This window comes from Rhamphochromis longiceps, linkage group LG15, assembly GCF_057381845.1.
Source record: "Rhamphochromis longiceps isolate RC_006_pf linkage group LG15, R_longiceps_female_GT1.1, whole genome shotgun sequence".
In the NCBI taxonomy this organism is placed as follows: domain Eukaryota; kingdom Metazoa; phylum Chordata; class Actinopteri; order Cichliformes; family Cichlidae; genus Rhamphochromis; species Rhamphochromis longiceps.
In genome coordinates this window covers 10152161-10173646 of record NC_140571.1, presented here as the reverse complement: position 1 = coordinate 10173646, position 21486 = coordinate 10152161, and the positions used below count along the sequence as shown (strand labels likewise).

Below are 21486 nucleotides of genomic sequence, written 5' to 3'. Positions count from 1 at the left end.
CAGAGTTTCTCCGAAGTAAAGATGGGCTGAAGTTCACCAATGTGCAAAAAATTGTGAAACAATTTCAGAATAACATAAAATTGCTGAATATCTCATCATAGTATATCATCAAAATATTCAGAGAATCTAGAGGAATCTCTGTGCACAGAGAACAAGTGCAAAAAGTCAGTATTAAATGGCCGTGACCTCCAGGCCATCGCGCAGCACTGCATTGAAAACAGGTATGGTTCTGTCATGGAAATCACTGCAAACAAACAAAAAACTGATGTTCAGTTTACTGCTAATAAAAATACATTCAGCACACATACATAGTGATCTGGTCCTCATGATACGCTTACGATTCATTATTACACTTTATGGCAGCAGATACAATTATCTGAAACCCCACACAGGGTGTTACTGGTCTTTACACAGTGTCAGCTCATTAACCACTGGTGTCCCATCCACACTCTACAGCATGCAAAAGTGTAATCATAGGAAAATTTGACTGTCTACAGAACATGAACCTGAGGTCATGAGGTAGATGAGCAGAGTTGCAGCTGCAAATGTTGTATTACTTCAGTGTAAGTGCCTTCATATTGCTCGTTAGTCCTTCATCTGCTCCTCTCTGATACCACAGGCTTGCTTCATTTCCTCCTGGTGTTCAAAGACTGCGTGCACAAACTGGCCAAACAAGCGCTCCATGTAGTTCTCACCTCGAGGAAAAAAACCCTGCAAGAAGGCAATGTGTCCCCCGTGTGCCGTCAATACCAGGGCGACGTTAGGAAGATCCTGGACTATAGACACTGGGAAGGCTGTGAGAGCAGGACAGAAAAAGTCCAAATGAATATAAACAGACAGCAGAGTAGACACAAAGCAGACACATGAATCGGAAACCTTTCATGTGACTTCAACATCCTTGATTACATTTTAAAAAAAGGAATTGTGTTAAGAAGAATATAAATTCTCAACAATTACAAAACTTGATTTATCTTTTGTGCGCCAAATCTGACAAGGCCTACTGAATCAGCATTTATGAGTAAACCATTACAGCTGTTATTTCCCCTTTGCAGTGCTTATACTGACACACCTCTCCTGTTGTGTACTCACCAGTCTGTGGAGAGAAAGGGTCATCAGCGGCATTGAGACACAGGATGGGTACGGCTGTATTGGGGAGCTTTTTGCCTGGGCTGGCATCGCGGTAATAATCCATACATGAGCTATAACCAAACATCAGAGACGTGAAGCGTTCGTCAAACTCCCGGATGGACCGAGCCTACAAGGGGGTGTGAAAACAAGATGACGATGAATGTAGAGTCAATTATACATCTAAGAAACTGACAAACTGTGAGTAATATTGTATCATACCTTCAGGACATAGTCAACATCCACCACTTTCTCTAAAATCTTCCTGTGCCTGTGAGAAACAGATTTTTGTTTTTTTATTTAACTGGATTTACAAACGCAAATGTAGATTTAGCAACCGTAACTTATCCGACCTGTTGAGAATTTGGTGCAAGGATTTCGTGATGTGCCTGTTGAAGAGCAGCCAGTTGAGCGGTTCCTCCATCGAGCTGGAGAACTTCAATGCATCCCAGGGTACGGAAATGGTGATACCAGCAACCAATCCTGACTCTGTGTGCTTACGGGCCAGGTAGTTTAACAACACCATGCTGCAGCAGGGTGAAAAGAAACGAATCATAAAATTGTTGAAAAAAAATAATAAAAGAAATGGAGGAAAGACACAGACGACAAATCTAGGTCCAGAAATGGAGGCCAGCAGAAACACTATGCACCAACTCACCCTCCCAAAGACACACCAGCCCCAAGCACAGGAGCACTGGGGTAGAGCCCTTTGACATGCTGCACCACACACTCAAGATCTGAAGTATTGGCAGCACAGTAGGTGACTGGTGTCTGAAGCAAGCAGAGGGATACAGGAGGGCAGTTACATGCAGTGCTTAAGCCTCAGATCTTCTGTTAGTGCTATTACTGCTGTGAAATGGTGCACTGAGGATGACGTTCTCCATATTTATATTAAGAAAAACACTGAAACTAACTATGCCTGAAGAAATGAATCTTAGAAAACTGGTCACAAATGCATTGTTTTGTTGGGTCAAAAGCTTGAACTTTTTGGCCTCAATGTCAAGCTTTATGTCTGGAGGAAACCAGGCAGCCAATACCATGACATCAAATTTAGCGCGGTGGTGGCAGCATCATATTGTGCGGATGTTTTTGTGAGATTAGTCAGGGTCAAGGGCAAGATAAACGCAGTAATATATCAAAACATCCTGCCCCAGAGTGCTCTGGAACTCATACTGGGGTAAAGGTTCATCTTCCAACAAGGCACACAAAGCACACAACCAAACAAACAAAAGAGTGGTTTCCACTCTGCAAATGTCATTGACTGGACCAGCCAGAACCCAGACTTGAACCAATTGAATGTCTCTGGAAAAAAATCAGAAAATCGGTGTATGCCAACCTTCCCCCTCCAACTGGATAGAAGAATGGGAGAAACTGCCTAAAGGTTAGCGTGCCAAGTTTGTAACATCATACTCTAAAAGACCTGAGCTGTAATTGCTGCCAAAGCTGCTTCTGCAAAGTATTGAGCAAAGGCTGCAAATTCCTATGTACATATTATGTTTTTATTATTAAACTCGCAAGTACTTGGGTGTTCTACTTTGCAAAATTTTGTGGTGAAAAATAAAAATTTTGGAATAAGGCTGTAACATGAAAAAAGTGGAACAAATGAAGCACTCTGAGTACTCTCTGGATACACTAGAATCATTCCATCCACATTGTTTAATGTGCCCGCACCACTGGCAGGAAAACAACCCCAGACAGTGTTTTCATATTTGAAATCCTCACTTTTACTCCTCCAAACACACCTCTTGTCATTATGGCCAAAAAGCTAATATTTGTCTCATCTGACTATAAAGTTTTCTCCAGAAGGCATTTAGCTTCTCCACGAGGGCAAATTTCAGTCAAGCTTGAATGTGTTCATTCTGGAACATGAGCTTCTTTCTTAAACAGTGTTTTGAGAATTAGATTTTACTTAACTATAAATTATTAGGTATTCATTGTACTTACCAGCAGCTCCTCCCCTCCAAGACCTCTGTTGTTGAAGACCACACATCTAGGAAGGAAAGTATTTATGAAAACTGCTTCAGGCAAATACCGGGCACAAGCTACATTAAGCTTCCTGCTTAATGTAAACTTTCCTGTTAGCGCTGCTTCAAGATCACTTCATTTTGTGTGAGGAGTGCAGCTGACCTGTAACCGTGGCGTGTGGCCTGGCTAACGGCGTGAAGCACATAGGACTGCTGGCTGTTTCCTGTAATCCCGGGGAGGATGAGCACTGTGGGACGCGTGGAGGATTCTGGGTAGGTCACACTGGCCTGATTGTCCAACCAGTCAAGAGAGATCTGACCACCATCCACTGTACGGATCAGCTCACTGGGAGATGAAGGGACGAGACAAGATATTCATTATTTAATTAAATGTTTAGATTAAGATTTTTAACCCTCTTGTAAATAGTGGTGAACTGAAAAAAGAGGGTTTCTTCCTACTTGCGATAACTGACAGGGGGTCTGGATTTGAGGACAGCAAAGACCAGCGTTTGAAGTCGGCCTCCCCAGCACCACGGAGTGGGACTGAAGCGCTCAGCTACCACAGGACAGTGCTTGTAGAGGAATGCACTGAAAGCCTCACTGCAAACCAGAGCTGGTCTCTGAAAGGACACAAGACCAGATGAAGGCGTTATAAAAGCACAGCTGCTAATACATTCACACCTGTGAGAGACAAGAAAACATCCAAAACACACCAGGCAAGCAGAACAAGGTACAAAGAAAATAATGGCAGTATCAGTGGTATGTAGATGCAGTGTCAGTGTGCTGAATAATACCAGCTCTGCACTTTAATGTGATGTCACACAATAGCATGTAATCAGTGAGTGGCTGACATACAGAAAATAAGTCTAAGATCAAAACTCCCCTTTTCCTTTTGATACAGTCTGTGCAGAGATTTGTTATATTTGCTTATTTTTTGGCATTTTTAACATAAAATTCTTAATTCTTAAATTCTTCAGCTGCCAATACTTAAACTTAAAGTGCTTAAACTTTAGCACAATGCTTAATATGAATATGAACAGGTCACACAACAAAGTCAATGATAAATAAGCTCACAGAAAAAGCACCCAGTTATAGAAGTGCAAACATGTCCGTCTAATTGCAAAGAAACAGGAGAGACATTAGGTGCAAAGGGTGATCGAAAAACTCTTCACAAACACATTTCCTTTTGTTTGGCAATTTTCGAGTGGAGTCATTGCTTTTAAACATTACAGATTACAGGAAGTATGAAAGCCATGAAGCTCCTGGTACGCATTTTTTGTGATGGCACAGTCAGTCTGCAGCTTTCGACTTTTACGCGACCCCGATCTCTAATACCTGGTCGGTAACTTCTTGGCTGCGTTGTTGTGGTTCCCAAACACTCCCACTTTGTGTGAAACCCACCGATTGTTGATTGTGGGATATATAGGAGGAAGGAAACGGCGAGATCCCATTTCATCACTACGCTTGAGTTCACGAAATCTTCAGAACGACCCATACAGGTGCTTTATTTTATACACCTGTGCCTGAAGGCACCAGCATACAAAGATTAACATAACTGGCTACCTTTGTCCTTACAGTGTTGCTGCACAAGCTGAAGAATGACCTCTTTTTAGTGCCAGAGAAACAGGAGTACTTCCAAAAGTTTGATCTGCATGAGCTCATCCACTGCAAAGTCAGGGTCCTCCCCAGTGCTGCTGGTTACATGATTGCTGGAGGCTACTGTTGACTGATGACTAATTTGAGCTTTAGTTGTGGTCGGTGGTGTGATCGGTTTAATTTTTTTTCCCTTTACCAAACAGACTTAATTCTACATCTCGCAAAAGCGTACAAGACTCAGCTGAGGGGTAAAGTAGAACTTTTTTGAAGTAAACATATAAATTTTTGTAACTAATTGGAAAGTAGCATAGTGAAAAGGAAACAGAATAAAGTAACCACGGAATCTGACCTGACACTTGCGGCCCCACAGATAGTACAGTGCGGCTGTGAGGGAGCAGATGATCACCGTGAACGGCGTGAAAACGCACTCCCAGTATGTTCTCCATACCTCCGCATGAGTCAGAAACATGACAGGACAGAATGAAGTGCACTAATGTTTAATGCCTTCATCGCCAGCATTCAGCGTTGAGCTCTAGAGCGCGCAGGCGTTCTTCTTTTATTTTTGGTGAACAATAAATTATTGCATTACCGCCACCAGCTGGTGTGGAGCTTGGACCGAGACATTTTACTGTTTCATGAAAAAATGTGGCTCATTTTTTATTTAATAGACGTTTCAAAAAAGAAAATGAGAAGGCGAAACTAAAAAGAAACAGCTGGAGAAACACTTTACAGCTAATTAGGTTAATTAGCAACAGGTCAATAACATGATTTGGTATAAAATGAACATCTTAGAGAGGCAGAGCTTCTCAGAATTAACCGTGGTCCGAGGTTCACCAATCTGCAAAAAACTGTTTCAGAATTATCATCAATATAAAACTGTAAATATTTAGAACATCTCACGGTCTACAGTACATGATATCATTAAGAGAATCTGGAGAAATCTTTGTATGCAAAGGATAATTCTGATGTCTATTGGATGTCTATGATCTTCAGGCCCTCAGACAGCACCACATTAAAAGGCAGGCATGATTCCGTCATGGAGATCACTGCATGCACTCAGGAAACTTCCAGAAATGATTATCTGTGTTCACCATGTCATCCACAAATGGAGATTAAAGCTTGTACCATGTAACCATGTAAAGAAGAAGCCAGACGTGAACATTATGGGACGCTGCCATCTACTATGAACACAGTTCTTTTAAATTGGACTGAAGCAAAGTAAAAAACTGCTGTGTGGTTAAATGTCTGGTGGCATGAAGACTCCAGCGACACTTGAAGCACTATGGAAAAACTTTATTAGCTGACCAAAGCGTTTCAGCTTGTGGCCTTCATCGGGGTCATTGCAAAATAAACGTTTGAGTTTAGATAAAGGAAGAAATCTTGGTAAAATTACTTCAAATATTTGAAAAGATATAGACGCTGGACTAAAGAGGGGAGGGACCATCCAACTTGCTGGCTTTACTCAATGCTTAAATCCTGCTTCTCTGTTGGTAAGAAAGTGAATTAGGGCCGATGGAACTGGCAGCTTGCACATATAGACAGGGTCAATCAGTGTTGACATGTATGTACAGATTTTAAAGCAACACACGTTCCATCCAGATAACATCTTTTTTCAGAGAAGGCCTTGTATGTTTCAGCAATACAATGTTAAACTACATTCTGCAGCTATTATAACAGCCTGGGTTTGTAGCAGACAAGTTTTGGTGGTGAGGTTAACCGCCTGCAGTCCAGATCTTTCACCAGCTGAAAACATTTGGTGCATCAAAGAAGACCGAGGATTTTTTGTTCCGCTAGAATCCTTCATCAACATTCCAGAGGTGGTCTCCTCAATTCCCAGATATTCTATCTTTTATATCTTTTATATCTTTTATTAAAAGAAAAGGGTATGCTATAGTGGTAAACATGACGGTGCCCCAACTCGTTTACTGTCATCAAATTCAAATGACCTTGTTTTGTCTTAAAAGGATATTTTAAGTGTTTTTTTCTTGTGCATAGTCATAAACACTGCTCCTTACTTTGAGATGAAACTTCAGAATACTAAATGCTACTGCAATTCTATTCTTTTATACCTCTGCACACATCAGTATGTGAATTATAAAGATAAGTGAAATCTACGGTGTTGTCATAAAGTATCCAAGGTTGTATTGCTGGCAGTAGTACAGCTGGACTAAAGTTTAACTGAATAATTTAAGTAGTTGTTGCGTTCTGTGTCACTAGCCGCCCACAGCTTTTTATTTCTCTCCGCTCCCTCTGCCAACAAGTGCCTTATGTTGTGTAATCCTAACTTTACCCCTGTAGACATACCCAGGGTTAGCTGCATCTTATTGTATCCCTTTTTTTTTTCTTTTAATGCTACTCTTTTAAATGCACTTGTTCCTTATTCCTGTTTCTTAGCACCTTTCTGCATCTTTTTACATATAGGTCCATACTTTGTTGGGCAGACACAGTGTACACCCCCACAGTGGATTTTAAATCAGTCATGTGATTGAAGTGCACAAAGGAATGATTGTAGACTTTGATATTTATGCCTCGTCAACAGTTTTCTTGACTATGCGAGTTCTTGTGAAGGTGTTTTCATTTCCATGGAAATAATTCTGTGATCATCCACTTTGGTGGTATTTTGTGCTCTTTCATGCTTTTTTGATGTTGTTAAGCTTTCCAGTAAACTCCTTCTTTTAAACAATGAACCATATTGTTGATTCGACCACTCCGAAGTTCTTGCTTTTTCTCTGATTGGTTTAGTTGAATTTTGATTGGGTTTCTTCAGCCTTATAACGGTGCCCCTCACTTCCACTCGCATCTGTCTGATTGTTTGATTTAAAATCTTCTGTAGTAGTGTGCAGAGGCAAAATTACACACACACGGTCCGAACTGTATGTGCATTACCACCACCCTCTGCTGGGCCCTGCTAGAAACATGTCTTGACATCAGTGGCGGAGCGGGGGGTGGCTTACTGGGCTTAACCCCGGGTTGTTTTTTCAGAAGCCCGGGGTCTTTTGGAGTGTAATTTTTTCATAGCTAGATGCCTGTCTGACAACTGTATAAAACAAAAACTACACACAATATTCAAAGCACATAGTGCACACTGTGGGAATTTACGACTGTGCGTAAATCCCCCCTAATATTGGTATGATCCGAGCTCAGACACTGAGGGAGGGGGCGGGGGGAGCTGCTGCTTGCAAGTGCGCTGTTGGAGAAGTGCAGCCAGGCAGACAGAGGGGAGAACTGAAGTTCGACCAGGTACCAAAGAAAATCATTCGTACTGTACAAATAATGTAAATATGACGGTGTATCACGAAAGATTGATATCAAACTGATCACTTGACCCATATTACGTTACTTGCTCTTCAAGTGAATCAACAAATGGCGAAATGAAAAGCCGAACAACAACAATGCTGTTTCTTTGGAGTCTTAGCTTACATGTATGTTTATTTCATATTTTCAGTTGTTTCCCTCCACGTCTAAATAAATCGGTTTCAGTAATGTACTGATATACAAGAATGGACATAAGGGGCTTCTTTTAAAGAAAAAACTCTGGTAGATGTTATTTTATATATTATGCTTTGTATGTTGTTCAGTATATTCCTATTCAAAACAAGAGGAATTTCAATACACAGCAGTATATTCACAGTTGAAACCAGATATTTACATACACTTTATGGAAAACCCAAGAACATTTTTTTACTGTACAACATCAATTTAGAGTAAACTTGTTTTGTTTTGGATAAATAAATATTGAAATATCTTTTGAATTAGTTAAATGTCAGAATAAAGACAGACAGAGCTGTCTCTTTTTATCTCTTTCATCAAATTTAGGAGTACATGTACACTAAGTTTATTGTTAATTAATAAGAAAACTCCAGACGATTCCATTCTGAGCTGAAGAAGCTTCTGATAGGTTAGTAGAGTCCATGTCCATACAATTTGGTGCCATTTAAAATTATGAAATACAGATAGTTTCTCTCTTTACTCTTAAAATTAACAAATATGTTTTTTATATTTATCAATCTAAAAAAATAAACATTTAGTCTGATTTGATGTTACAATTAAAAAAGTGTTTGTGTTTTTATCTGAAGAGTGTGTAAATATCTGGTTTCAACTGTATATTTGATGATGTTGGTGTTTGGTTTGATTGTCAGCAAGTTATGCAGGCTTGTTTGCACAACAAGGCTAAATAATTATATAAACTTTTCTCAATCTAAATAGTGGACTTTGGTAGAATTAAAAAATAAGTGTAGTGCAGGTCTATGATGATTTTTAGTGCTACTATCATCTAGTTCTGATTCTGGTTCTGTCTTGGTTAAATCCTAAGTAGTCCTGATTTGAACTGTTGTAGTCCTGTTTTAATTCCGGATCAGTTCTGGGTCTGGTTGAATTAGGGTTTAGTCCTCGAGTCTTGATACAGCCCAGACTTTGTTCTGCCTTGCTGCTTAATTAAAAAACTAGTTTAAGGTGTCCTGCACATGTGATATATATTTTTCCCTATATGAAGTCATTCTTTTTTGAACAAAACTCAAAACAGAGCCTATTAATCTTTCAGTCATTTCTAACCCCCCCACCTCCCACCCCAATCCCACATGCATACTACCCTTTAGGGCTAAGCCCCGGGTGTATCAAATGTCTGCCTCCGCCTCTGCTTGACATTGTCCTGTAAGTCACAGTTCATTTAAAAGTTTGTGTTGTAACCTTTTCAGCTTTTTTCCTTTAGTGTACAAAAGGAATTGCCATTGGATGGATCTACCACAAATTGTGAAAGAAGGGCATCCAGTAAAATTTAAAACATCTTAAATCTTGTCAGGCACATGCTTTTTAAAACACTGTTAAGACTGTAGCAAATCACATTTCTCACCACAGTCAAAAATAAGCTGCAACACCAAAGGAGGACTAATTTACAGTGGCCCCTAAAGAGGACTATTTGGATATGTGATTTTTGATTTTCGTTTGCTGTAGTATCCTGTAATTTAAGGAGTCATGGTATTATATTGGTATTATCATTATTATAAATTACTGATTCAGTACATAGTATATGAAATCAGCAATGTCATCATCCCAACTAAAGCTAGAATGCTAGATAATATGTATATATCTCTAAATATAATTATCTAAATTTTGAATGCTAAAACATATAATCTCATCTACCTTCCCAATGAAGTTTATGCGCAACTTCAATTAGGCAGATCCGCAGTCACTCATCTGCCTGCTTTCCTGGGTTGTTTGGCTGCTACTAGTCTCTTCTTGACTCCACTACTTTTTCCCACGTTGTCAAACTCAGTACTGACATCATTACTCTAATCCAATCACCTTCTTGCCCACATTCTTTGAGCCAATTAGCCTCCACTCTACGTGGTTTAAATCTCTACTCTTCGTCTTGATGCATGCTCGATCATCCAGGTAAGTAAATCCCCAAAGTTGGATTATGTTCATGTGCTAGTTTCAGTCATTGTGCGATGTACTGTTTATAAGATTGGGGAAACCTGCAGTCAGCTGAGAGTGAAGAAGTCACTTGGATGAGTGACGAAACGTTTCTCCCACTGAAAATGCTACGTCCAGATGAATAGATTCAAACTTTCGGGATCTACTCTCTGTCATTCTCGCTTTCAGACTCGCATTCATGCAACCCACCTCCTCCCCATCCTCACCTCATAGACATATCAACTGGAGCTTCATCCAAACCTCACTCATCTTCACCACCACCACCATCTAGATTCTGCTCTGCCATGATAGGTCATCAGAGATTAATCGCAAAATACATTCATTTCTCTATGTCAATGAATAATGCTCAATTCTCTCCGTAATGAAATGAAGCTGTAAAAAAAATTTGTAGCTCACTTGTGGGAAAACAAACCTGCAAATCATGGTAAAGAAATGCAAATGAAGACCAAGACACAACAATTTATTCCCTCTTTATTGCATGAAATCTGTCAAAATCTGCCCCAGAATGAGGTCTGTCTTTTCTTCGATTTATTTCTTGATTGTCTGCTGTGATGATTATTTCATCTAGTTAAGCGGGATTCCTGTAACCACCTCTGACTCAATACCACATTCGTCATTTCCACGCTTGATTTTGAAGAAACCTGAAATAAGAAGACAACAGAGGACGACACAGTTTTAGGCCAGCATTCCCACTCATCTTCAGCACTTTGTGTGACGTAGGCCTGTATGTGACACCGGCTATGTGCCTTACACTTTCATCCATACCTTCATCTCCCCAATCAGTATTCCAGGAGTTTGCAGCCAGCCAATAGGGCGTCCCATTCTCATCACCCCAGCCCAAGATCTTAATGGAATGACCGCCCAGCATATCCCCTGTCACATGCTGATACACACCTACAGCAAAAAAAAGCTCATTAAAGCAGAAGAAGGTTGTTCCTCTTTTGAATAATACCCATTTTCTGACAGGCGTTCTAAAGTGTCAGTGGAGCTTTTTCAGATTAGTGGTCGACTTGCTTGCTCTCAAACAGTTGCCCAATATTAAACTGAGACAAAGAAGTACGTTACTCATATAGAGTGACATTACTGGAATTAAATACATAAACCTCACCACTCTTATACAGCAGAAAATCTTCATAAACAGTGAAAGATGCCTCCACAGGCCCGTTCTTGTACAACTCCGTCATGATCTGATCCAGGTCCGACGGGACGCCGTATGTGCGTCTACCTGAAGAGGGACATACAGGAAACTTCAAGGACTGCAACGACAAAGTAAACCAATGCTAGGAGGGTGCAGAGTTTATTTTAATTCTCTGTACCAAAGTGTTTGTCCTTCTCATATGATAGTGAGTATCCATCAGTGCACTGCTGCACACACTTAGGAGTCTCTGAACTCCCACACGGAGGACGACTTCCATTCACATGATGCTCACAGGGGGCGATGGTGTAGGGTAGACAGCCTGTAATAAACAGTCACGGTCAGTCCATTTAAGTCAAGTCTTTTGCTCCTCCCCAAAACTACTTAAACTGAATTCAGCAAGTGGATAATGGACTTACCAACTTTAGAGTCATACAAGCCTCCTGTGACAAGCCCTTTCTTTGCCCAGAATTCCCAAGCAGCAGAAGGATAGCCACCATAACAGCTACATCAAACACAAAAAGACATAATGTGCACCATGAGTTATGTTATAGCTGTTTTACTTCATTTGATTTTTGAAGACTGTAATTATAAACCATCACGGTTTCTCCAAAAAAACTTTTCCATGAAAACTTCATGAGTAGAATTAATGAACAGCCCATTTACTTATATACACGAGCCTTTACTAATGCTCACCCCATGCCGCATTCATCACAGCAGGCCAGCAGATCTTCAGCGGAGATCTCCACAGAGATCTTACCACCACTTTGGATACATAATCTGTCAGATATTGCCTCAGCTGCCCCAAAGGCCTGTGTAAAAATCAAACCGGGAACACTGAGAACATGGAAGTTGGTAATGATTTTTTTTAATGTCCCACCCTATCTCCTCTATTTGGTGGTGGTGTATTTTTAATTTCTTGGTGTGTCATACCCAACAGGACCCACAGGAGCCTTGATCTCTGATCTGTTGGATTGTGGCACAGTTGGGCCACTCTTTGCGTGCGTCAAAGCTGTCAGGAAGTTTAATGCCTTCAATATTATGAAGCCTAAACAAGAGAGAAAACAGAATCACTGCAGATTAGCTCAACCTGCTGACTGTCACATGTCATCTCATGTGACCAGCTGTCCAAACCACCTGATAAACTTACACCTCTGGTAGCTTGGGTCCATTCAGTATGGTGCCACACAGCTGTTTAACATAGGTGGCATCGATATTCTGGAAATTCCTTGTGGCCTGGAGCAAATAAAAAGGAAATTGGAGCAGAGAAATCATCGCTTACGGGTTGTTAACAGCTTCCTAAGATGTGGAAATATCCATAAAAACTGATTGCATGGTCTTACCGTCCAGGTGGTGTTAGCCTTGTTAATAAAATCAACCATCTCAGAGGAGAGAAGGGAGTGGTGAGGGTGTGCCCAAGTGGTGGACACCATCACCACTACAGAGAGGAGGAACAGTGGACTCATCCTGCAAAACAGACATCAGTGATCATAGGAGGTGACCAGGAAACTGTTTACATGCACACAAAAGCACATCTCAGTGGAGCGTTACAAGGAAAGGGAATAAGGAAAGAGGCCATTTCCTTTATTTATAACCAACATGTGTTTTGCAGTAATGTTGCAAATACATTTCTGTACATAGGAACTGGGTCATGTATGAATGCAATGAACTTGGTTATTAGAAACATTCTTTCTGAAATATATCTAACACTGACTTTAAGAATTAGATCCACAATTAATGATAAATGATACTTTTATTCCAATTTATAAAGAAAAAAAAAAGTTTAAAAGAACATTCATATTATCAGATGAATCAGAACTGCAGCTAGATTTAACATATATGTACATTGATTCAAGCTAAAAACAAAAAATGAAAACTTCAGCTTAAGACAATCATAAAGTATTAATCCACATGCATATTGAACTCATATGTGCAAAAAAAAAAAAAAAAAAAATCAGCATATTTGCCAAATGTCTTAATTTTTTACCTGGGTTGCTGTTTTAGTAGATCTTTTTCGTCGTTCTTCTTCTCTCTGACTCAACAAACCTTACAGTTACCCTTCTTATAAGACTACAGTTGTTGATCACATGCCTGTGTAATAAATGCACCTGCATGTCTCATGTGACTAGAAGCCTGCCATTCCAAAGGTTGACCAAGCTCTTAAAATTATTATACGTCAATAACGAGATGCAGCTTTGTTTCCTTTATTTAACCATCAACCTTCTGATTCTTAATTTTTTGTTTAATATGTATGAACTTCTCCCACACACACACACACACACACACACACACACACACACTTAAACTCTGCATCAAAACATGAAATCACTCAAAATACAGGATTAATTGTTATTTATTTCTTCAAATATGTACAAATCAAAATGTCACATTACATAGCAATGTTTTTAGCTCTCCTTTGGTTCTGTACAAAGTTACTCTGTGCTAGCCTTTCAACGCACCAAAGCAGTGTTAAGGACACTTAGCTAGTAGTCTCAGTATGCCTTTTTCTTCCCTCTTTTGCTGATGCTATAAAGGACCTGAAAATACATCCATTTTCCCCTTTTCATCTGTAATAAAAACTACCCTGATATTGCACATAATTGTTTTTCCTTAATTTTAAAAAAAAAAACACAACGATGAAACAGATTAACACACAGAAAAGGACTGAAAAGGTTCAACTGTGATTGGAAGCCGTCGAACATACAGCGGAAGCGCTGCAGAGTGCACCAATGTAACTTTTTAGTGTTTCTGCTAGAGAAACACAAGTGGAATATGGAGCTAGGTTTGATGTGATATGAGAAAAGAAAGAAAAACAAGTGGTGGTGGTGGTTGTTGGTAACCCCCCCCCCCCCCCCCCCCAAAAAAAAAAAAATCCTAGTATGTGCAGGATTAAACTGTGAACGTTTGTTTTCAATTATTCAAATACGATGAATAATTACAATTCAAACAATGTTTCAAACAAACTATTTAAAAGAAAAAAAAAAAAAGAAAAAAAAACACCCTGAACTGTGGAAGTGTACCATTTATGGCAAATATACCCACACACACCAATGTGTGTATATAATTTATCTAGACACAGGATGGACTGCTACAGATCAAATCATTTAATGACACCAGCCTGCTAACAGAGTCATACTTTAGAGTGTCCATCATCCTGTAACAGCCACAGTGAATCTGTAAATTCCTCTAGAAACAGACCTTCAGAGGGGGCACAGGGGCTTCTTTTGTATAGAGGCTCAGGAAAGGAGGGGGTTAAATTAGTTCAAGGTCTCTGCATGTCACTGGTGCCTTGGGCCTGTGCCGCTGTAGTGCTAAGGTATTGCCAGCTGAGGGCAGCGAGCACCATAGCAGCAGAAAGGTACATGGGCGACAGGTGGTGGGTCCTGGAGCGGAGGCTGGACTGCGACAGGGCGGACTTTTCACGGATTACAGCCAAGATGTGGAGCGTCTTTTCCCGAGACGGGTCGGTGGGGGACACCTTGTGTAATATCTGGAGAGAGAGAGCACATTCAGTACACCAATATGGTGGAAGCAGTAGAGAGAGACTGAGTTTAAAAATAAATAAATAAAAATAACCCACCTCCTGGCTGTACTGGGCGATAATTGTCTGCACAGCACTCATATTGGTGGCTTCCATCATGAGAGTGACTGCCTGCCCCTTTCGGATCTTCACCACTCCCTGAAACACCATGGGGTTGTTGTAGCACGTTGACAGTGTAGCTATTGCCATCACCTGGTCAAGAGAGAAATGACAACATGTGAAGTGGAAGTGTTTGATCATTTCTCATGAGTCAGTATTCATTGGTCTCTCTATTTAAGCGCAACATTTTCCATCGTTTATCAGTTACAGAAAAAGTTATTATTAAAACAAAATATTAAAATGTTTCGCAAACTTTAAATGCAAATCAAAACATGTTCCAGTAAGACCGTAGGACATGGACAGAATGGTTTGTTTTCTGAGCTTGAAAAATAAATAAAAAATGAACAGGTTTAAATGTTATGGTTTGGAGGAGATTGTGACGCAGCGCATACCTGTGGAATGGCACAGAAATTAAAGACGCTCTGGTTGCGCAGGCGGGACAGGTAGGCAATAACATCCGGGACGTGACGCAGAGCATCAGTGACCAGCAGGTTGAGACAGGACAGCGCCGACTCCAGCTTCTCAGGCTGGGCCAAATCCTCAAGACGGCCTGCAAACTGGCTCCAAGCCTGCACACAGCATGTAACAAGGATTTTATTTATCTGTACTGGCACCAGCCTTGGCTGGATTCTGTTCGTTATGTACTTCTTAGAAGCCTTGAGCAAATTTCTTCAAATTTAGTACAAACACTTATCCCACAGACCCGAGAATAAGTTGATTAGAGATTGGAGGCCAGGGTGAAAGCATGGCCACATGACTGTCCTTTTATTGTAAAACTGCAGGCTTCCTGAGGGACATCTGAAACTCTTCTTTGGAACGTTGACCGCATTTGGTCCATTTTCTGTCAAGACAACCCAACACTACTATCATAATGTTGAGCTCCTGGCTCTGGAGAGGTCACTATCCATGGCTGATAGTGTCCTCTCTGCGTTTTTCTATGCAGGTAGGTTTTCAATCTGATGGAATTATGAATGCAGAAAAGTACCATCGATTTAGACAATTTCTCCAACACCGCTGGCTGAAGTTCAGCCCAAATCTTGGGGGCATGACTTTCATATACCGTTCACCTGCTGTAGATAATTTTTGGAGACCTGCTTCCTCTTCTGCCCTCCACTTGTCCAGTTTTAAGGACACGCTGCTAAAGATATGCCAAGTTTTCAGCTAATACCTCTTAAAGAATCACTTTGTTGGTACAAAAATACCATTTAAAAAGCTGTTAAACTCTGGCATAGACTCAACTAAATAAATGGGAACAAATGATGTGCTTTTGCAACAGGCTAGTTACCAAATGCCCAAAGATACCATTTAAAATGGGTTATTTGCCAAGTTAACCGTTATTTGCAGACATCCCACGAATTAGGTGGGTTTGTTTTGGGGGTTGTTGTTTTTTTTTTTTTCTTTTCTCTCCATAGGTCAGTGTTAAGTGGCTTAACAACAATAACAACAACAGTCAAGGGCTGAGGCAAAATGAGTGAAAAAGCAGCCAATGTCCAAAGACAAACTCTGAAATACCTACAGAAACCCTGGAGAACTCTTGCTTCTGACCACTTTAAAAGGAAAGAAAGTCTGGGTCCTTGGAAGCAAAATATAAAAGAATGATAGGTGCATCAAGATTTTTTTCATAGTACCACATTTTCTAGTGTCACAGTGATCTTAACCTTTGACCGGCAACATAGATTTTCCTAGAGCCCAAGTAAAGGTTTGCACCACATTCTCAGAAATGTCAGAAAGGCCTTCTGTAGCCAACACAAACAGACGTTTGTACAACATGAAAACACTACAAATAGGACCACAGCCGTCACTAGTGTTAAGCATAAATAAATTTAAAAAATTTAAAAAAAAAAAAAAAGGACATTAGACAGTATAAAGCCCCTCCTGCATAGAAACAAATGTTACAAAGCACATTTTGTATTATGAATATGGCAGGTGTCTGTGAAGGTTCTCAGTCATCCAGGTCATTGTAGTCTAAGGAGCTTGGAAAGAAAAGCGTCTGGACTTTTTTAAGTTGCTTGAAATATGGCAGATATTTCTAAGTATTTATGACTGCACCAATGAGTTCAGTAGGAAATAGCATAATTCCTGGAAAATTGCCCCATTCATGTGAACATGGTCACAGCTAGATTAGAAACCCCTGGGCTGACGTATCGAGTTGATAACCTCCTTCGTGCGACTGCTTGGCCCGATTAGGGTAAGCAAACCCAGATAAGTGAAAGATATCTTGGGTATTCTAAACTTGCTTCATAGTACCGGACCCTGGTCAGGCACACTGGTATTAGACAAGAGATTTTGTTTCTACCTCTTGTGGCCAGAAGGCACGTCCCTCTTGTGTGTCCTCTAGATAGTCTCGGATGATGTTAGTCTTTTGGAGAAACAGGCCCATGGAGTTCGCAAGTTCAGTGTCCTGCCCAACTTCAGGGTCCTCCAGCTGAGACGCAGAGAACAGCCGGGACAGGCCAATGCCGACTAAACCGGCAACATAGTGACAATACTGCACAAAAACAGAAAAACAAATCACAGTGCAGGACTTAAGAGAAACAAAATCCTGGCTTATGATTAAACATTCATATTATGTAATATTCAGAGCTGAATCATATAGCTACATGACAAGATTCTTTAGATTAAAAATCTCTTCTACAGGAGTGTCCTGGCCAAGAAAGACAGCAGTACAATCAGAGGAGTTTTATAAAACAGTAGCACGCACACGCACGCACGCACCCATAAAGCAATTAAGTACAGGCAATAAAAAAGAAATATATAAAACCTCTGTCTCAATAAATAATGAATAAATTAGTCAAAGCAAAATTGTCTACTGCCATAAATAAAGGAAACATTTAAAATCACCTTCCTTAAGTTCTGGTTGATTCTGCAGCTGATTTAAGAAGTAAGGAGCTGCAAATCTGAACGCTACTGTAGCTAATTCAATAAAATTGTAAGCTTACTATCTGCTCCTGAGCTGTACCAGTGAGTCAACAGCTAGTTTGTAGCTTACAAACCTCTGATAACATCCATTCAGTTTTTAATCAGAGTGATGACATTTTATTCAAAATAAAAGGCTTTTATTTTGCAATGTAATAATTATTTTGGGTCGTTACTCCAGTAATTTTAGAACTTACTCTTTATGTCCCCCCCCCAACTCAAAGCAGTCATTTATGTAGTCATTATGGTGCTAGAACAACTAACAGAAGCATAACATTTACCTGGTCCCACTCCTTCATAGATCCCACTTTCTTCTCCAGGAATTCAGCCATTCCCACTCCCATACGGTGGCAGATATCCGAGATGACGTCTCTGTATTCCTGAGCGAGGTTTCTGAATTCCAGCGATATCTGGTTTTAGAGGACAAAGGTTATAGTTACCAATTAGTCACTGCCTTAATTTGCCCAAACTTGGTAAATAACCCTTGACAACCCACTGACCGTTGGGAAGTCTTCCAGGACCTGACGATCTTTCTCCTGGCTCTCCATGAAGCACCACTCATCCTGGTACAGGAAGGTGTGGAAGTCATTGAGCATGGGAACCTTCTTGTCCAGAGGAATGGTCATGTCATCCTCCACTGTGTCCAGTGCACGCAGAACCAGGTAGAAAATGCAAACTGCATGTCTGGATCATAGACACAAGGAGGATTTACACAATGATAAAGGTAGCAGGTATGTCAAGTGTCTATATGTGAAAAACTCCTGCATGGCTGCATCAAAGATATTTTTTATATTCCTATTAATACTACTCAACAATAAACTTTAAATGCAGAAAAAGAAAAGGTACATGGCAGCCTTCACCTCTGCAACCCTGAAAAGCCTGCAATGGAAACGTTAATTAACACCCATTTTATTTATGGAGAGTCTTTCAAGTACATAGAAATGTAGTTTGATATCAAAATTTTATTTAAGATTCGTGTTTAATATCTGGCTCAAAATGAAAGAATTAAACTAGGGTTCATAAAAGGAATGAATGCCTGTCAGTCTGTCTTAGATTACAGGGATATTTCATCCCAAATAATGAATTGGGAAGGTCCTGGTCCAGGTCCCTCTCACAGACCAAAGATATGCATGTTAGATTAATTTGTGATTCCTTTACCCGCCATGGTATTTTGCTTCACATGATGCTGGTAACAACATCACACAGCCAGGACAAAAAAAGTCTGTCATACAAAAACCTAACATGTACTTTTTGAATGTATATCTTTAGTTTGAGTACTTGTTTATAAAGTTTGTCATCATAACTTGCCTGATGACGCTTTGGTGCTGTACTGTGGGTCAACTGCTCTCAGCGTTTCTATTATTTTTGTAATACTCATCCTAAATGTTGCCTCGAGCATATGCCCTCCATACAACTATAGTTAAAGACTAAAACTGGCACTGAAACGAATCCCAACTAAAGTAAGACATTCTGGAAATAAACACTAAACGGAATTAATAATACTAAAAAAAAAGTCAAAAGTCGACAAAAAATAGAAACTTATGAGATAAGTTGAGGGATTTTTTTTTTTTTAAAGGGGGAGTGTTTCGGCCAAGACCCTTTGTTTTGCTCTAAAGAAAACAAACCATGTGCACGCACACACGTGTCCTCACCTGGAGCCAGCTCCAGTAAAGTTTTACTCACCTCAACTCACCGTCCAGCGCCTGAATCACAGCTGCAAAGCTGCGACTGGTTTGGTTCAGGTACAGGTAGCAGGTCCGCAGACTCTCAGTCATGGACTCCTGACAGGAGAGACAGAGAAAAGCTGTTTGTCGGTAGAAGCCTGCAGGTCTGAGGGCGCTGGAGGGTCGGGCGGCCTCTTGCAGGCCCCTCTCCCCGAGCCTCCACCCGTGCAGGAGAGAGCGTGGAGCGGAGCCGCAGCCACGCGGAGCCACCGAGAGAGAGCGCTTGAACACGGACAGAGACAGCGGACACTTGCAGCAAGCTCCGGCCATACGAAAAACCGACAGCGAGAACGACTCTGCAGCTATGAAACCACACTATCCATGTTGACGCCACGCCTGTTGAGGAAGCGTGAAACATGAAGTCCATGTAGAGGACAAGAGAGGTGAACAACGCTGTGTGGACGACGCTGCGTGGAGTTAAATAAGCGCCCCGCGGATCTTTAAGCACTTTAACCTTGAACCGTGGCTGAGCGTGGCCAGTGCGCAGCGTTTGTAGATCTGCTGTTATGAGCAGGCACACTCCTCCCACCCCTGCCCCCAAAACAACGCCAGCTGAAGTTCACTTCCATAACCTACTTCCCGCATGCTAAAAATGGGGGGGGGTCCGATTTGGGGTTTTTGCTGCACTAAAGCCTTTTTTCGCTAAAGGTGAGCAGTGTTTTCTTTTTAAAGAAAGCACGCATTAGCTGCTATTTAGTTGTATCTCCATGCACGCATGCAGCTAGATAATGTTGGCTGTGCGCGATAAGCAAACAGTCAGCTGTGGGGTGTCGACTGCGACTTTGTGCAATATAAAGCCTTCATTGCAATAGAAAAACAAACCTTAGCAAGTTTGAACACCCCTCCCCCTGAAAAAAGCAGAACTCATGAAAACTGTATTTTGCTGACATCTGGTGGGAGACAGCGTGAAGGACGGGAAAATTCGTGACCTGCAAGTCTGTGATACTCCAGGAAAAAGATTTTTAAAACAAATATATGAGACGTATACTAAAACAAACGGACAACTCATTATAACCTTTATTTCTCTTTTTAATGTTTACATCGATTGTGCTCAGACATTACTGCACTTGTGTTGCTTTTGCACAACAATTTGGCTTTTAATACAATCAGATGACAGACTTGAGCTCTAACGTTTGACATCCTGTGCAGGTTTGTTCCTCGGGTGCTTTAATCCAAATCTTAAATGAAGAATATTTTTACTGTGTGTGTGTTTTGTTTAAGTAATGCTGCCAATCCGAGCACGAAGCCTCGTTGGCATGGTGCAGTCTGCAGGCTCTCCGGGTCCTGCCTCTGGGTCACATTGGCGTTAAAACAGTGGGATTATCCGTCAAACACGCGCACAGCATCTCTCCCCACCGGTGCGCCCTCCAAGCTCATTATGTAAGGTAAATCCCAAGTCAATGGTCATCTCTGCCTGTGTGAGTAGACTGTGTGAGCGCAGATCTAATTTGACAAAGTCCAATTAGCTGTCTCTGTTTTCACCCGGATCGTTTGGAGCAAAACTAAGGACCGTGTTGCTCAGTTAGGTTTGAGGTGTAAAGTGCCAGATATGGCTATGTGCTTTTTGTTTTGGTTTGTTTTTTTTCCTCTGCGCAGACTCACTGTGATGATGCTCTGAAAAGAGGAACGGCTATCTGCTTTTTAATCCGCGCAACATCCTTTCTCTGCGTGTGGCTGATGTGTTAGTATTCAAACGAATCTATAAATATGAGCTCAGACTGCGTTTTCGAGTAGATTTTACTCACATAATTCAACTTTGGCATGACGGCTCTGCATCCACCCATCTTAAATTTAAACAGGTTGAATATCTCCTCCGGGTGACCCAGCGACTTCAGGATGTCCATGTTGCTTCAGGTGTTCAGCGGTTACTCTGGCAGACTGACAAGATGTAGCCCCATCAGATATTCGTGTCTCTGAGATGCGGCAGCACCACAAACATGAGCGAGGACACGG

At 40.9% G+C, this 21486-nt stretch overlaps 3 protein-coding genes across 5 annotated transcripts; all 3 read right to left on the bottom strand.

Annotated features, from left to right (window-relative positions):
• Positions 1-260: 260 nt before the first annotated feature.
• LOC146652127 (phospholipase ABHD3-like) lies at positions 261-5235 on the bottom strand. 2 transcript variants are annotated; one of them, XM_085383388.1, is made up of 9 exons: positions 5035-5235; positions 3549-3709; positions 3253-3435; positions 3070-3115; positions 1784-1896; positions 1479-1652; positions 1348-1396; positions 1090-1255; positions 261-794 (listed from the first exon to the last, which is right to left on the bottom strand). In XM_085383388.1, exons 1-9 carry the CDS (start codon positions 5152-5154, stop codon positions 586-588), a joined length of 1221 nt encoding a protein of 406 aa, XP_085239514.1. In that variant the 5' UTR covers positions 5155-5235; the 3' UTR covers positions 261-585. The 2 variants fall into 2 exon arrangements, with proteins under 2 accessions (XP_085239514.1, XP_085239515.1); XM_085383389.1 differs by having other exon boundaries at positions 5134-5185.
• A 5351-nt stretch (positions 5236-10586) lies between these two features.
• On the bottom strand, positions 10587-13462 carry ctsbb (cathepsin Bb). The gene is made up of 10 exons (XM_085383391.1): positions 13241-13462; positions 12597-12720; positions 12404-12489; positions 12187-12301; positions 11950-12065; positions 11673-11758; positions 11435-11575; positions 11227-11343; positions 10884-11012; positions 10587-10759 (listed from the first exon to the last, which is right to left on the bottom strand). Exons 2-10 carry the CDS (start codon positions 12717-12719, stop codon positions 10683-10685), a joined length of 990 nt encoding a protein of 329 aa, XP_085239517.1. The 5' UTR covers position 12720; positions 13241-13462; the 3' UTR covers positions 10587-10682.
• A 584-nt stretch (positions 13463-14046) lies between these two features.
• On the bottom strand, positions 14047-21486 carry fdft1 (farnesyl-diphosphate farnesyltransferase 1). Of its 2 annotated transcripts, XM_085383387.1 has the most exons (8): positions 21279-21486; positions 19493-19590; positions 18310-18493; positions 18091-18219; positions 17190-17381; positions 15286-15462; positions 14834-14986; positions 14047-14743 (listed from the first exon to the last, which is right to left on the bottom strand). In XM_085383387.1, the coding sequence occupies exons 1-8, from the start codon at positions 21375-21377 to the stop codon at positions 14516-14518; spliced, it is 1260 nt and encodes a 419-aa protein (XP_085239513.1). In that variant the 5' UTR covers positions 21378-21486; the 3' UTR covers positions 14047-14515. The 2 variants fall into 2 exon arrangements, with proteins under 2 accessions (XP_085239513.1, XP_085239512.1); XM_085383386.1 differs by lacking the exon at positions 21279-21486 and having other exon boundaries at positions 19493-21179.

What these genes read in the sequence shown, in the direction of transcription:
- LOC146652127 (XM_085383388.1), bottom strand. Translation starts at nt 5,154, where the DNA reads ATGTTTCTGACTCATGCGGAGGTATGGAGAACATACTGGGAGTGCGTT. An exon ending in CCCCCTGTCAGTTATCGCAA is followed by an intron (nt 3,436 to 3,548) that starts GTAGGAAGAAAC and finishes TTCATCTCCCAG; the next exon opens with TGAGCTGATCCGTACAGTGG. An exon ending in TTGCACCAAATTCTCAACAG is followed by an intron (nt 1,397 to 1,478) that starts GTCGGATAAGTT and finishes TGTTTCTCACAG; the next exon opens with GCACAGGAAGATTTTAGAGA.
- ctsbb (XM_085383391.1), bottom strand. Translation starts at nt 12,719, where the DNA reads ATGAGTCCACTGTTCCTCCTCTCTGTAGTGGTGATGGTGTCCACCACT. An exon ending in AGGCTAACACCACCTGGACG is followed by an intron (nt 12,490 to 12,596) that starts GTAAGACCATGC and finishes TATTTGCTCCAG; the next exon opens with GCCACAAGGAATTTCCAGAA. An exon ending in TTTTCTGCTGTATAAGAGTG is followed by an intron (nt 11,013 to 11,226) that starts GTGAGGTTTATG and finishes TTTTTGCTGTAG; the next exon opens with GTGTGTATCAGCATGTGACA.
- fdft1 (XM_085383386.1), bottom strand. Translation starts at nt 19,803, where the DNA reads ATGGCCGGAGCTTGCTGCAAGTGTCCGCTGTCTCTGTCCGTGTTCAAG. An exon ending in GCGCTGGACGGTGAGTTGAG is followed by an intron (nt 18,494 to 19,492) that starts GTGAGTAAAACT and finishes TCTATGATCCAG; the next exon opens with ACATGCAGTTTGCATTTTCT. An exon ending in ATTTCTGTGCCATTCCACAG is followed by an intron (nt 14,987 to 15,285) that starts GTATGCGCTGCG and finishes TCTCTTGACCAG; the next exon opens with GTGATGGCAATAGCTACACT.